The 16248-nt window shown below is 34.1% G+C and overlaps 1 protein-coding gene across 1 annotated transcript; it reads left to right on the forward strand.

Annotated features, from left to right (window-relative positions):
- The first annotated feature begins 243 nt into the window (after nt 1-243).
- LOC148283012 (parafibromin-like) lies at nt 244-11618 on the forward strand. The gene is given in 13 exon segments (XM_088224167.1): nt 244-417; nt 530-635; nt 912-1031; nt 2943-3088; nt 4168-4393; nt 4503-4572; nt 4575-4679; nt 5383-5505; nt 6770-6932; nt 7776-7896; nt 8870-9011; nt 9844-9985; nt 10422-11618. Coding segments are annotated over 13 exon segments (1632 nt in total). The 5' UTR covers nt 244-286; the 3' UTR covers nt 10459-11618.
- Nucleotides 11619-16248: the final 4630 nt, after the last annotated feature.

Here is a 16248-nt window from a genome sequence, read left to right on the forward strand (position 1 = left end):
TTCAAAAAAAAGATATGTAAATTAGATTATATGGAGATAATGTTTTTAATTCTTATTCCATATGCATATTAATATGCAGGACACATAAATCATTACAAAAACGAGATACATTTTTTTTCATAAAAATATTTCAAATAAAATATTCCGTTTTTTAGGTAGGTAGCAAATTTGTTACGTGAATGAACTCACTTACATTTCTGTCTATGGTTTAAGTCAAATTTTTCTATGGCTATTTGTCAATGCTGTATTTGACCACTTTTTGTTTTTTGGCATCCGATAATTCGCCATGGCCGATCCGTTGAGTTTGCTTCGACAATACAATGTGAATAAAAAGGAAATTATCGAAAGGGATAACCAAATAATATTCGGAGAATTTTCCTGGCCCAAAAATGTTAAAACGAATTATCTCACATGGGGGTAAGTGTTAGTTAAAATATTTCTAAAATGAAATTATCAAGTGACATTTCTTGTTTTGGTTGTTAGGTGATGTGTCTCAGGTCCTTATTTTATTTTAATTACCCCATTTCAGGTCGGGGAAAGATGGAAGCGTTAAAGAATATTACACGCTGGAGTGTTTACTATTTATTCTTAAAAATATTGGATTGACCCATCCCGTTTACGTCAAACAGGCAGCTGTGAGTTTATTACTTTTTAATTAACCATTACTTTCTTGTTCATTTTGTGCATTTACAAAACGATTTGGCGTATATGATCAAATGATACCCTATTTTAAATTTTTATGGATAGTTCATTAATTAATGTTTTCTAAAATCGACATATGCCAAAAATAGTTTTCTGATGTTCGTTAAAAATAGTTTTATGTTTCTAATTGTGTTTCTTCAAATTGTTTTGAGTAAAGTATTATAACGAATTGTGGGTCATTGAATTTATATTGTATTTGCTAATTTCAGGCTGCGAATATCCCTCCAGTGAGAAGACCAGACAGAAAAGAATTGCTCGCTTATTTGAATGGCGAAACTGCTACCTGTTCTGCTATAGACAAAAGTGCCCCCTTAGAAATTCCAACTCAGGTACTTACTTTTAAAATTAGTATTAATATTAATATTAATTTGAAGCGAGCAGCTTAAAGCTGATATGCTCAAATCTATTTTAACGAAAGTTAGTTGTTAGCGCACTTTAACTTTTCCGAAACAAATCTAGTCCATTTTTGAACCTATTGAGACTACACATTGAGATCTGCTCTTGTGGCAGCTTATTCCAACCACCAACAACCCTATTGCTCAGGAAATGCTTCCGTGGATTTAGATTAAATCACGTTTTCTCCAGCCTGAGACTGTGGCCCCGAAGACGAGCATCTTGTTTAAGCTTGAACATGGGATCCAAATTTGGGCAGCTATAGTGGCTTTTGAGTATCTTGTATGTCTCTCAGGTCACCCCTTTTTTCCGTTTCTGCAGCATTGTGAGACCGAGAGAATGATCAGAATGATAAGAAAATTATTTGGGGTTCATTTGTTTCCCCAGAGGAATGATATTATGTTCTAAACTGATGATACTTATTTACATTACTGGAGCCACTGACTTGTAATAAATAGACCTGTTATTCCTATACTAGCTACATCTAAGATATAGCAAATATTGCATTGCCCTCAAGGGGGGAATGAAGGAATGAAGGGGAAAAAAAGGTACCAAATCACAATACACAATCAGTCTTTTATGTAAGACACATATATATGTGCAGACAAACTTGGTTATCACGAGAAAGATGGATGGGATTAACTGAATTTGCTCTTTATAAAGATTACTCGTTATACCTGAGAATTTAGTTTTTTAGTCCAATCGCCATTGCATATTGTCACTAAGTAAACAAATAAGTATATGTATAATTCATCCAGATAATTTAAAAATAAAACTGTTAAATTTTTAATTAAAAAAATATAATAAATGCTTACAAACATACCACTTTTTAAATTTCAAGTACAGATAAATAAACACTTAAATTTTTCCACAATATTGATACTATGGATGAGGATAGAGAAAAGTTTGTATACACTTCAGCATTTTTCACCCCAGTCTATTTCACAAACAATTGCTACTTTTTCACACTACCTCTTGATAGTAAACATGTTTATATCTCAAAGGTTGGTTTGTAACTGATCTAACATCACCCACATCACCCACAAGGTTGTCATTCATTAACTGCAAAAGAAGTTGGATTTTACACACGTAACTTTAACCATGTGTGTGATGCTTTGTCAATGTTGTTGGCGAAAACGCCAATTAGATACTTAGCACTCCGATCTTGACTCCCAGCGGCATCGGTCCTAAGTTAACTGCCCGTTTGGATTTTTTAAAACTTAGGTTCTTATTTCAGAAATTATATTTTTAAACAATTGAAGCGTTTGTGCTCAACTGTTGACAATATTTTCGTTCGGTATGTCCAAGAAGTAGCTCGTTTTAAATGTGAATAAATGTACGGAGATAACCATAAACTAAAATATTAATGAATGTTTCCTCATTACATGCAAGATCTCGCCTATTTCCGTGATCGTTATAGCTAAGTTTGACTGTATTTTTTCAGTGTATTTCATTACCACAGATACGATACTATCTGAGAGTTTACAAAATTTTCAAAAACATACTTAAAAATCTACTTATTCCATAAATTAGATTGTATTTACGAATAAAACAATATATCGGATTTTTTCCACAGTTTCAGTGCAATCGAAGTATATTTAGCCACACCGGATGGAATATTTCTGTGTAGCATTACATCTGATCATGATGAAAGTCTGTTAGATAATGAAAGCACAAAAGGCGAATTGAAATGCCATTTTCTTTGCGTTAGTAATGTGCCCATTTAATTATACATCTTTGGCTGGAGCAATATAACTACATATTTTTGTATACAACTTATTTGACTCATTTTTTATTCTTTGGGATGATTTATTTGTCACCCCTGTTTACGGTATATATTTCTCCAGGTAAAACGCTCCCTAGAACACGATGTGTCGGACATTCACCCCAAGAAAGCGCGCTTTGAGGAGCTGCATGTACAAAAAGTGCGAGAGCAACTGGCCGCACGCTTGGACGCCCCTAAGGAAGCCTCTGTCACAGTTGACAACATCAAGTTAGACGTCTTTTATTATCACACCTCATATAGTTTGTACAACTTTCTTCATGACCGCAAAGAAACACCCGTAGTTGTCATTTAAAAAAAAAACTATTTTTGAAATTACACTTCCGATCCATAAAGTGGCAGCCTTTTTCATAGATAAAAGTTTACTCGAAGTAAAACAGGTTGCTTGTACCAACTCATTTAGTCCATTTGGATGAAAAACTAATTTTTCTTTAACTGAAATAAAACTTTTTTTCGATGCCACAAATGACGGTCAAAAGCGGGCCAATTGCTTTTTTCAATTATTGAGATATTAATGTCATTTTTTCCCAGAAAAAGTACTATAGGATGGTACTTTTAAATCTATCAAAACCTAGCTCCTTGCCATTTAAATTGTAGGAAAAAAATATGGGGTCACAGCAAAAACGGGCCCATTGTATGAGAAATCACACAAAAATGGTCACATTGCATCATGTTATACTTGTCAAAAACGAGCTTTTGGAGCCTCAAAAACACAATTTTACTGTTTTAGATAATAAATAAGTTATTTGCAATTATACTGATTAATTATTACTTAATATGAATATCGTTGTGAGCATTATTAAGCATTTCGGTTCCACATGGGTTTTGCATAAATTTAGAAAGAATCTTTCTTTCCACGATGCTACTTTCAGTCATCTAACCAACTGTGCCACGGCGCCTGTTAATTATTGTGCATGGAAATTATGTATTGGAATTATACGACTCAATTAATTTATATATATACCTATATTTTATTATTATACTAATTTTAAGCTAGCAGCTTAAAGCTGATATGATTAAATCTGTTTCAACAAAAGTTAGTTGACTTTTCCAAAACAAATCTAGTCCATTTTTAAACCCATTGAGATCAGCTCTTGTGGCAGCTTATTCCAACCATCAATAGCCCTATTGTGCAGAAAATGCTTCCGTGGATTTAGATTAAATCTGGTTTTCTCCAGCCTCGAAGACAATCATCTTTAAGCTTGAACATGGGATCCAGCAGCTTTAGTGACTGTTGTTTTTATCGTATCACCCCAATGTATAATATATATATAATTTTCTCTCCTTAGGTCTCTTTCAGAGGCCATGTCCGTGGAGAAAATCGCGGCCATCAAGGCCAAGCGGCTGGCCAAGAAGCGCACCACCATCAAAAGCAACGACTACTCCGACCCCCTGGGCGTGGTGGGCTCCGACCTGAGGGTCATCCTGGACTACGATGTCGACCAGACCAAGGACATTGTGAGCCGCGAAAGGCAGTGGAGGACTCGAACCACTGTGCTGCAGAGCACGGGGAAGGTAAAGATTTTGAGACATTTATTTTTTTATAATTTTTATATTTATTTTTTCAATAAAAATATTCCAAAGTTATTTTAGTATTACATTTATTGTTTCACTGCTTTTGTAGATGTTTGCCAAGAACATTCTTGCCCTGCTGTCCTCTATCCGGGCGCGCGAGGAGGGCCGCCCCCCGGGGGCCTTCCTCCGCCTGTGCCACCCCCAGCAGCCCCCACCCAGCGCGCCCAAGGCCAACCGGCCATGTACAACAGATACGATCAGGAGCGCTTCATCCGGCAGAAAGAAGGTGCGTACCGTGAAGGATATTATGGGTATCTAAGCACCTGTATTTGTGGGTATCTTAGTATTGACATAGCTAAGAATATGTCTTTGTAGGTATCTAAGCATTGACATAACTCTGGGACTCACCTGGAAATACATGATTGCTACTCAATAAATAATCAAAACGTTCAAATTACTGATCTCAAATTTCTGACAGTCGGGGAGATAAAAAATGATCTCACTTCCCCACAAACTGTACAAATATAAAGTTAATACTGTGGGAAATTACTATATAATTGGTAGCACCCTTTGGTACCAGCAGTTACTCAGTTATTAAAAGTCAGCTAATCAGTCAGTATCTCTTGAGCTTCACCGAATCTGTATTATTCAACATGTAATAAATACTTTCATTCTGTCATCTCCAACATAACTAAGCACATGGCTTTGTGAGTATCTAAATGACATAGCTAAGAACCTGTCTTTGTAGGTATCTAAGCATTGACATAACTAAGAACATGTCTTTGTCAGTGTCTAAGCATTAATATAGCTAAGCATTTGTCTTTGTGGATGTCTTATCATTGACATAGCTAAGAACCTGGCTAGTTTAGATGACACAAAATACAATATCGTTCGCATCCCTATACAATTTTCTTTTTCATTCTCTCACTACATCCGACAATGTCATCAGACTAGTATATTATTAATTACAATATGTTGGTGTTTTCCAGAAACCGAGGGCTTCAAGATCGACACCATGGGCTCCTACCACGGGATGACACTGAAGAGTGTAACGGAAGGGCCCAGCGCAGCCCCCAGAGGCAGGCCTGGGCCCCCTGTGCCCACGCCAGCAGGTAAATATATTTGTTTTCTGTTTGTCCTTAAAACATTGATTTATTTAACTATCGTAATACTTCACCCATCACATAATGTAGACTGTGAATCTCGAGAAGAATTACACAACGAATGCATCTTGTACTAGTTAATGGATAGAAAGAAGATAGTTGCTAATCTGCCGATATGTATACACAGTTCTCTATTTTTTTTAAATATCACTACTCAAATAAGTCAATTATTTTTCTAACTTCAAATAATGAATACATATATTATTTTGACAAAAAAGTGAACAAAAAACCAACATTATAATAAAAAACAAAAATTACAAAAAAGGAACTTGCCTGCCATCATAATTATAATTTTGAAGTTTATAAAGGAGTAGTGATTTTATACAGCCAAACGGGTGACAGCTCTATGCAAAACTGATCCTCAGGAGTATTTTTTTGGAACTAATTACTTCAAAATGACCAAAACTACTAAAAAAAGTTCAAATATGTACAGCGATTACTCACATCAAATGCATTCTCATATGAGTCATTTTACACCGGGACAAATTTGTACCGTCAGGGAGCGAAATGTTAAATGATTTTCTTTTTTATCTTCAAGTATTAATATTTATATTAGTTAATTTTATTACAAATTACAACAAAGATGGAGAACAGTTTAGAAAAGACAATGTGAAAATCTAGGCTTTTGCTGGGTTTATGACCTGGATCATTTGGACACACTTAAAATATCATAATATTTTGAGTTTGTCCAAATTTTTGTAGACAAGGACTGGATTCAACTCCCTGAGGAGCTGTTTATAATAACATATTACAACAGAGATGAAGAACATTTAAGAAAAGGTAATATAGAAGTCTAGGTATCTACAGGGCTTATGACCTGTCAATGGCTGGTTTAAGTGGCCACTTTACACACTGTGTAACATTCACCATTCTGCCTATATTTGAACATCTATATTCCTTCAATTCTTTCATCTGTTGATGTTTATGAAGCCCTGTAGATGCCTAGACTTCTATATTACCTTTTCTTAAATTTTCTTCGTCTCTGTTGTAATATGTTAATAAAAATATCATAGTTAATTTATGTTTGTCTTTAAATCTCGACAATAAATTATTTCACCGCAAAACCAAATTGTGGTCCCGTGGCATAGTGAGTTATTTACAACTTGAAAATGGCCCCCAAAATTGAAATATTTGGGTAAATCATAAGAAGGCAAATATTTATTTAAAAAAATATGTTTTTAAAATAAATAAAAAATATATGTTCTTTATCCAGCGGGAAGCATGCCCCCACCGCGAGAACTGCTGCCCACGGCGCAAGCGAGGATGCTGCCCCCTGGAGCCAAGCGGCCCTCCAAGACCCCCATCATCATCATCCCGGCTACCATGACCTCCCTCATCACCATGTACAATGCCAAGGACGTGCTGCAAGATCACAAGTCAGTACCCATTATCCACACCCATGCACCAATCAAACATTTGTATTTGTTGATTTATTTATTTAATTTACATATAGGAGAGCGCTTTTCTTTTTTTTTTCCAAAATATAAATTGACTGGAATAGCCAAACTATTCTTATTTTTTACAAAATATATTACGTCTATAACTTACAAACCGGATTTTTTTTGGAAATTTGAGCCTTTATGAAAGAAAATCTTGTACAATTCTATTATTCAAAGTATTGTCCATCGGAAGTTACAACATTTCCCCATCTTTCTGGCAATTAGTGGATGCCATCCCAAAAAAACCGATCATCTTTTGAATCAAAAAACAAATCTAGTTCATTTTTCATGCCTTGGACTGAAGTGAAGCGTATTCCGGAAAATGCATTCTGCGTCGACCGAAACCTTGAAAAAGTGTTGAAACCACTGGAAACACTGTGATTTCGCAAGAGCATGTTAGCCATACTATTTCACAAGCAAACGACGACTTTTGGCTGCAGTTTTTTTTTGCAAAAGAGTGACTCAGCAAAACTTCACGCAAATGCTGTTTTTTTCGCCAATTTTCAAAATTTTTCATGATTGAAAAAAATATGATCAAATCACAAGCAAATCAAACACTGTTCACTTATTTTGGCAGCTTATGAATAGAGCTTCAAAATGACATGTACGTCAATGATTTCCTACAGCACATACACAAGTGTTGACATCTAGTGTCGAATTCCGGTTTTTAAGTTATAGACCCAATATAATTTATGTTAATCATTTTACGTTTTTTGCATATCAATTATTTAAGTTAACCGTAAGGCCCGGATACTCACTTTTGATATTTTCTTCCCCCAGATATGTGTCTGTTGATGAGAAGAAGGCACAAGGGACGATCAGAGAAAACGAAGTACTGCTCCAGAGACGTAAAGGAAACTTGGAGAACACAGTTGCAGCCAATGCTGCCGCCCCTATTACGGTAGATACCTAATTTTTATTTAGCCCTGTCCCCATAGACAGGATGAACAGGCCTGGGTGATTGAATAGCAGCCCCTAAAATTACACAAAATTTCCTAGTACAATTTTTTATTTTTTAAATATGAACTATCCTTTTAACTTTGACTCAACCAAATTTGTTCATTGGTTATGTGTAGTCTCCAGAGAATTCAAAGAATAAGGGGAAATATTCAAAATGCAATTAAAAAGTTTATTTCTAATTTATTCACCTTCTCAACATCTTCATCTCTAAATGTTATCAAATATTTGCATATGACCACTTACCGACTTTTCTATGTCTACCGGTTTCGAGACGTACCCGTCTTTTTGTCAGAACACCATTTAAACCGATATGTAAAACCCACTATACTTGAAAATATCTTTGTATTGGTATGAATTTCTTCAGTGAAAATTTAAAAATTAGTATAAAAAGATTTGTACATACTCGTAATATTGTTAACATGCAAATGTGTTGAATTCATGACATGTTAATTTGTAAAAATCATAATATGCCAATGTGTCATTTTCATGACATTTCAATCTGTTAAATTCATGACATATTAAGCTGTTAAATTCATGACATATTAATCTGTTAAATTCGTGACTTGTCACTTTGTAAATTTCACGACATTTCAATCTGTTAAATTTGTGACTTGTCGCCTTGTCAATTTCATGACATTTCAATCTGTTAAATTCATGACATATTAATCTGTTAAATTCGTGACTTGTCGCTTTGTAAATTTCACGACATTTCAATCTGTTAAATTTGTGACTTGTTGCCTTGTCAATTTCATGACATTTCAATCTGTTAAATTCATGACATATTAATTTGTTAAATTCATGACATATTAATCTGTTAAATTCACAACATGTAATGTGCTGCGACATATTTCGAATTTGGGACATGTTTTGAATTCATATCATATCTGCATATTTCATTCACGTCTCTCTTTCAGGTGCCATACCGGGTTGTGGACAACCCGGCGCGGCTGTCCTCCGCGGAGTGGGAGCGCGTGGTCGCCGTGTTTGTGGCTGGGCCCGCGTGGCAGTTCAAAGGCTGGCCTTGGGAAGGGAATCCTGTACACATCTTCGCCAACAGTAAGCTGACGCACAATATCATATCAACAGATAAGGTGTTTCTGGGAATAGAATGAATTTATGAACTATAATTTTGTTTTGGGCTTTATGGGTTTTGATTTTTGATAAATGTCTGAAGGTTGCCTTTGAAACAGGCGAAATAATGTGAAAAGGTTGTTCTGTAGAACTGTTATATAATGGCCATTGGAGCCAGTCCCGATTTATTTATTTTTTGGAAAAAGAAACATTTGAGTTCTAACAATTCACTCGAATATTTCGATTTTGGTGGCCATTTTCAACAAGTCCACAGGACCACAAGCCAATTTGCCCAATCGGGCTTGTTTGTCCTGGTTTATCAACAAGCTAATAAACTGACATACCCTATCGCCGTTAGAATTGGGAAAATTAGATTGATAATGACAGACAAATTCATTATACAGGTGTTCTTTAAACCCTGTCACACCCGAAACCACGATGATCAATATGAGCAAGATGACATATTGGCACATTAAAATATTTTTTTATATTTAAAAAAACCAAATGATGCTTACTTCTACAGGGGAGAAACGAGAGGGGAGAAGGGGGAGTATGACACACTCCCCTGCAGAAGTAAGCAACCAATTGTTTTTTTAAATATTTTATTTTGAAATTTTTTTCTTCATTCTTTTTTTTTTTTAAATATGCTAAAATGTCTTCTTGCCCATACTGATCACCGTGGTTTTGGATGTAACAGGGTTTAAATAACCTTCTGTATATACTGAGATGTAATGACAGTGATATACTGACCATGAATTTTATGTAAATTCTAAATAACACGAGAGTATGTTGGTGTGATTTGTTTGGTTGTTTCCAGTTTGCGCATTCCACCTGAAGTTTGACGAGATGAAACTCGACGCGAATGTGGCGCGCTGGGCTGTCAAGGTCCTTCAGCTCAGTAGGACCAAGCGACATCTGGACCGGGCCGTACTCATGGAGTTCTGGGAGTCTTTAGACAAGTGAGTTATTGTTACACACCAGGCAAGGGAGACTAATCCACTATTGTGTCTGTAGACTGTTAAGATTGCATATATTTATTTATTTATTTCGACAGCTTACGCCTTTGACAAAGTATAAAATAATATTGAAAAACAATTCAATAATAGAAACGAAATACCTGAACACAGTATATAAAATATAGATACATGAAATAAAATCAGCAGAAAATAAGGAAACAATAAATCAAAAATTAAATAAGAAATTTTAACATCATTCAGCAAATTAACAATAAACAAAGGGTTTCGTCAAAAAATGTCATTTCTTAAATAGGAGTCACTATTTTGACCACTTTAGTTCCTAAATGACAGTCAAGATTTTGCTTAACCCCAAACGTTTTAAGAATTGTCAATAAAAAAAATATGCACCCATGTTGTAATATTATTTTTAAATTTTCAGATATATGGCAAAGAATAAACCACATCTGAGATATTAATCACAAGAAGCTTTATCGAGAGAGTGACTCTATAGTCTGAGGCTTCACAAGACTGTATTATATACTGAGAAGTTTATTGTTACTGGGCTCCAGAACCCACCGAGTGGAAACCATGATCTTCTTACTTAGGTCTGCAAATAGTCTCCTGTTCGACCCCGGCAGGCGAGCGCTGTTACGGCTCTGCAGTTTTGGCCTAAGATCTACACTACGGCGTGTTAAAAAAAACAATTATTTGCTCGAAATTAAGCAAGAAAGTGTAATCGGTTGCTTGGAGCTAAGCAAGAAATTGTACATTGAGAAAAAAGTGTTTTTATCAAGAGTAAAACTTTGATTTGATTATAATAAAGACGATGTGTAATTGAGAAATGCGTGTCTTGGATATGTTGAACGAGGATAGGTAGTGTATTCGATTTGATCAAAATTAGAAATAAATCAATTGGATTGTTTAAAAATGAGTAAAAATGTTCCGAAAATGTGAATAAAATCAGAACTGTGAAAATAATATTCTTAAAATAAGTTCAACACTCGTACTGTAGATGTCCGATTTAGTTGAAGGCAAATCACAAACGTCTTAGTTTAACCCTTTACGCATCCAATAACATTTTTCTCTTCGTTTAAGTGTTTATAAATTTAATTTGTATTTTCGGATAAATAATATTGTCAAAAATAATAAACGAAAGTCTCTCTCGTTGCAGATATGCAACATTGCACAGCAATGGGTCTTGAAAAAAAAAACAGCATACGAGTATGTTGTCTATTGTTGAATTGTCCAAAACTCCAAAGACAGAATTTTACAGAAGAGGACATTTTACTTTGTGTATTTGTATGTATGTAATTAAGTTAGGAAATATAATATTTGATAATATAATTTTTCTTCTTGTTTTCAAACATTTTCCATAGAAATTTTATCATACATAGATACATATTTGAGTTATCGTGTACATATTACAACAGAATAACTCAAAGAGATTTTTTTTTTAAATGTCATTTATGGCCGTTTTAGAATAGACAGGTGTTATACATTTAATATTCACCGTATTATAAAAGTGATTTATTGTGGTAGCATCCCTGGGTTTAAACAAATTTGTCTCTTCTACTGACCACAACATCCAAAGACTGGCATAGGAAGATGGAATCTAACCAATATTGTAAAGAATAAAGGAAGTAGAGAATAAAAAAATATTTGAATAATTTTTTATATTTTTTAGTTTTGACCACTTTTAATTTATGATTTTTCACCAGTTTTATCACGATGGACATAGTCAGACCGCTAAAAGTATAAACAAATCTCATGTTTATATCGGTGGTAAAATGAATTTTGCCAGAGAGTCAATTAAAGATTTTTTCTGTGACTTAACTTTTATAACTTTTTTTATTTTGAATCAACTCCAAAACAATGTACATAAGAGGTGTTATGTAAAATTATTAGAGATATGTAGAATAAATACCAAAAACAGGTTTTAATAAAAATAGAGTAAAACATCATTTTTATGTTCCTTAATTTTACATTTTCTCACTTTTTTTGCTGAAATTTTAAGGTCCCATTTTTCTCCACACATTTAAAAAAAATATTCCCCCCAATTTCTACTGTCACTATACACTAACAAAACCCGATCACTGGTAAAAATTAATACTTATTTCATTTATTGTGATTATAATGCAGTCCCACCTAAAAATGTCAATAGGAAAACTCAATAATATTAATAAGAAAATAAAAGAACTGTGTTGGCATTATCAAGTGCAGCGTAAATCTAATTTAAATTCTGTTTTTAAGGACTAGCTTATGTTGCATTCCTGCAAATCAGCTCCGTAAAGGGATAAGTTGGATTCGTTATGTGAATGTCATCGATTCAATTATGAATGTACTGAAAATATTTTCGATTACGACATTTCAAAATGGCGGTTGATGAAAAACATTTTTCTTTTGCCTCGGAGAAGAATTAAGATGTAGGAGAAATAATTGAAAACACACCAGAACCCCTTTTTGCACGGTTTTGAAATAATACGGTACAAAATTCGTTTTTGGAATAGGAAACATCACGTTTTTTTTCAATTTTAAATTAACAAGGGTCTATGCGATTCTGTTGAGTAAAAAAAGAATAAATTGAGCATTGTCACGAATCTTAACATCACAATTGTCAAGGCCAAACATTTTGCATTTTTGTAAAGACGTATTTTTTAAAAATCATTTATGATAACGTTTCTCCACAATATCCATATTGATTTTGAAAATACATTGAATTTTTCTAATTTTCTATCGGTTTTCGTAGTATGTGATATTTCCCTATTCCCTGCATCGTTTTTCTACTAACTAGGCGCAGAGAGGTGTGGACAAAGGAAGGGTGATAGTGAATAGTCTTTGTTACGATTTTTTAAAGTATTTTGTTGTATGTTGTATTTTTAACCTTTCCCTTACTGTCCTAAAAACTTCCGCGTGTTACGGTGCTGTGTAGTCACTACACATGCAAAAAATGAGAGATTTTAATATTCATCTGCAATTGCTTCAATTATTTATAGTTAAAGTCAAAAGTGATGGTATTTTTAATCTAATTGCTAAAAACATGGAAAAAAAAACATTAATTCATGCTCTCAGTGCACGCAAAAGAACTGCCCCCAACGAATGCCGAGCAGCTACTAATACTAACGCAGCTAACAGGCATCTTGGAGAAGTACAAAAAAACTTTGCTGTCCGCGCGTGTGACGCATAAAAATTATCTCTCTCGCTCCCAAATATACCCGTATTATTGAGAGTGAGACGTAAAGAGTGTGCGAGACAATTATATATTAGGATTACTCTTTTACTACGAACGCAACATACGACGCATCGGTAAACTTTCTGTTGTATCGGTGATATCTACAATTTTTGATAAAACGCTTTTTATATTCCCAATAAGCATTAATTATTTAGTAAAAAAAACGTTTTTACCGGCACGTAAATGTATAACGAAGGAATACCGAAAATCTCAACCCATCATTTATTATATTTTTTGGAGATATTAAAGTTATTAGATGCAATGTGTACTAGCTACACATCACCGGGAAGGGAGAGTTAAATAAAATGAAAGTAGGTGCAATAAATAGTAATTTTAAAAAAATATATTAATTCTGAAACGATCGAGGAAAATGAGGAAACCTATCCACCATTGTCCTTTTTTTATACATGTGTACTGCGTGGAACGTACTCCCTGTGTAAAAAGTTGTTCAAGTGTACAATTTCCAATTCTATTAGCTTTAACAAATATGTAAAAGAGTTTTATGACAATGTACCAGAATCTACGTTTTATAATGCAATGTAGATAGAATAAATTTTATGTTACACAATGGTATCTTGTAAATATGGAGTTACCATTGATTTTTAATTACACATAAAACTTACCATTTGTAGAATTTCTAAATATTCACCACCAATTTAAATTAATTTACAATGTTAATTTAACATAGACAGTCTTATTCTTAAAGATGGGGATTAGTGTTATTAAGCTTCCGAAGTCGCTCGATATAGGTGATATGGTGAATGTTATAATCACTTAAACCAGCTAATCACAAGTCTTAAGCCCTGTAAATGCTTAGTTTTACATATCGCATCTTTAATTAACTTCTCCATCCTGAAGAGGGACGCCAGTCGCTTCTGTTACCGAGTCTGTCCATCTGGTAGAACTTTTTCCGCGAGATCGAGTTCCCTCTACTCGTCTTTGTATCACTAATCTTTCCGTATTGTATCTTTGTCTCGTAATGTGGCCAAAATACCTGAGAACACGGATTTGCACAGTTGAAGACGCTGTTCAATACCCAGTTCTCGGATTATCGAGACATTAGTCCTATGGGCTGCCCATGGTATCCGCAGCATTCTACACCAGCACCACATTTCAGAGGCGTCTATCTTTCTTCGTTCTCTTTCTCTCAGGGTCCACGTTTCTGCGGCATACAAGAATACAGGAAAAATTTGGGTTTTGACCATTTTTATTTTGGTAGACTTGGTGAGGCACTGCGTTGTTGCCAAACTTTTTTCAATTTCTCCATCGCAGAGCGAGCAATGGCATTTTGTCTCTCGATTTCACCAACGCACTCTCATCTATTTACTATCATTGAGCCCAGATAAGTATACCCAATAACAACCTCGCAATTTCCAATTTGAGTTATTTCCGGTCTATTCTCATTTCTCCGCCCAATTATGATCATTTTGGTTTTTTCCCTTTTAATTTCAAGGCCAAAATTATTGCCAGTATTTTCTAGTAAACTTCTCCATCTATAACTTATTATAAAATGAATACTTTGTTAGTAGAACACATACAAGTTTATTTTATTAAAAGAACACTTATAATATTAGTTTTATGTAATCTATTGATGGGAGGAGTGCTCTCCCAAAAACCATTGCAGTATCCATCATTGTTCCTTTTAAGCATGCTCGGTATCACGTGTTTGTAGCCCAGAAGAAGCACTTTGAACTTCTGAACTGGTTAATTTATAATAGCTCATAAAATTAAATGCCGAGAAACTACTTAAGAACTAGGCAAAACAGATTTTTTTTTCTTTCTGAATGTAGGACTAATAAAAAAGTTCAGTGCTACGGGAGATTGGATATAAAATGGATTGTTTAATTCTATACCTCAGAGGTAGACGGATGCAAATCCAAACGTCAAATGTTCAACACAAGCCTAAAGATTCTACTTTCTCCAAGGTATTTCTTATGATTTATAACATAAATTTGTATATTCAGTATCTTAATACATTGGTTCATTCATTATAAGACTTACATTTCCAATGGACATGATCATAAACTGGATATGAAAACCGAAATGTAATTTCATCAAATTCTGGATTTGCATCTGTCTGCCTCTGAGGTTCAGAATTTTTTTGTTACTAGACTATTAAACTAAGCCTAAATTTTTATTTATCGTAATATCAGTGCCATGATTTTTTAATGTTTTGTATTTTTGAAATTACTCCGCATGTGACATCAGAGGTTCTCTTCAGCTTATTCTCTGTCAGTTCTACCGATTGGTCCGTTGACGTTAAGTAAACCGGATATTTTTCACAGCTCTCTTATCATTGGTTGGTTCATATGAACTATTGACGTCGTTCGAAGTACTTTGTTTTTTTTTTTTTTTTTTTCGTACGTTTTCAAGAAACTTTGCTCTACAATTTGATGCTCTAATTTTTATCGCACGCAAGAAAACTTTTTTGTAGGCAATTTCTTGTGGGGCTGAAATTCATCATTGTACCGCCAAGTCTCTCTAAAATGTATGAAAAAATTAACCAAAATTAACTACTTTATATGACATCACAAGTTCTTATAAATCAAACGATGATAGATTTCCAGTTTCCGGGAAAGCGCGGAGTAATTGAAAAAATATAAAACTTCGAAAAATCGTAGCAATGATAATGCAGTACATAAGAATAATAATTTTGGCTTAGTTACATGGTGACAAATAATAAAAATCACTGAACTTCCTCAATTACCGTTGATGATGCCTGTGGTCTGTTGAATGTGGTCTGTGTGCCTGTGGTCTGTCTGATGATTGGTCTGTTGAACAGGCACCAAGAGAGGTGGATCTTTTCCATACTAGGATCACCAATTTTACACTCTTTTTCTCTAACTATGTATCGTGATGTGTATCGGTGACTTTTCTGTCTTTGTTTTTTCTTGTTTTATGGATTCCATATTTATGTACCTTTAAATTCTATATTTTTCAAAATACTCAAATTATGTACTGTCATGTTTATGTTTATTTCAAATAAAATACATGATATAATAAATACAGTTCTGTTCTTTTGATAGAATAAACTTAT

The sequence above is a fragment of the Micrasema longulum genome, unplaced genomic scaffold (assembly GCF_059751315.1).
Source record: "Micrasema longulum isolate JH-2025_06_02 unplaced genomic scaffold, ASM5975131v1 h1tg000271l, whole genome shotgun sequence".
NCBI lineage: Eukaryota > Metazoa > Arthropoda > Insecta > Trichoptera > Brachycentridae > Micrasema > Micrasema longulum.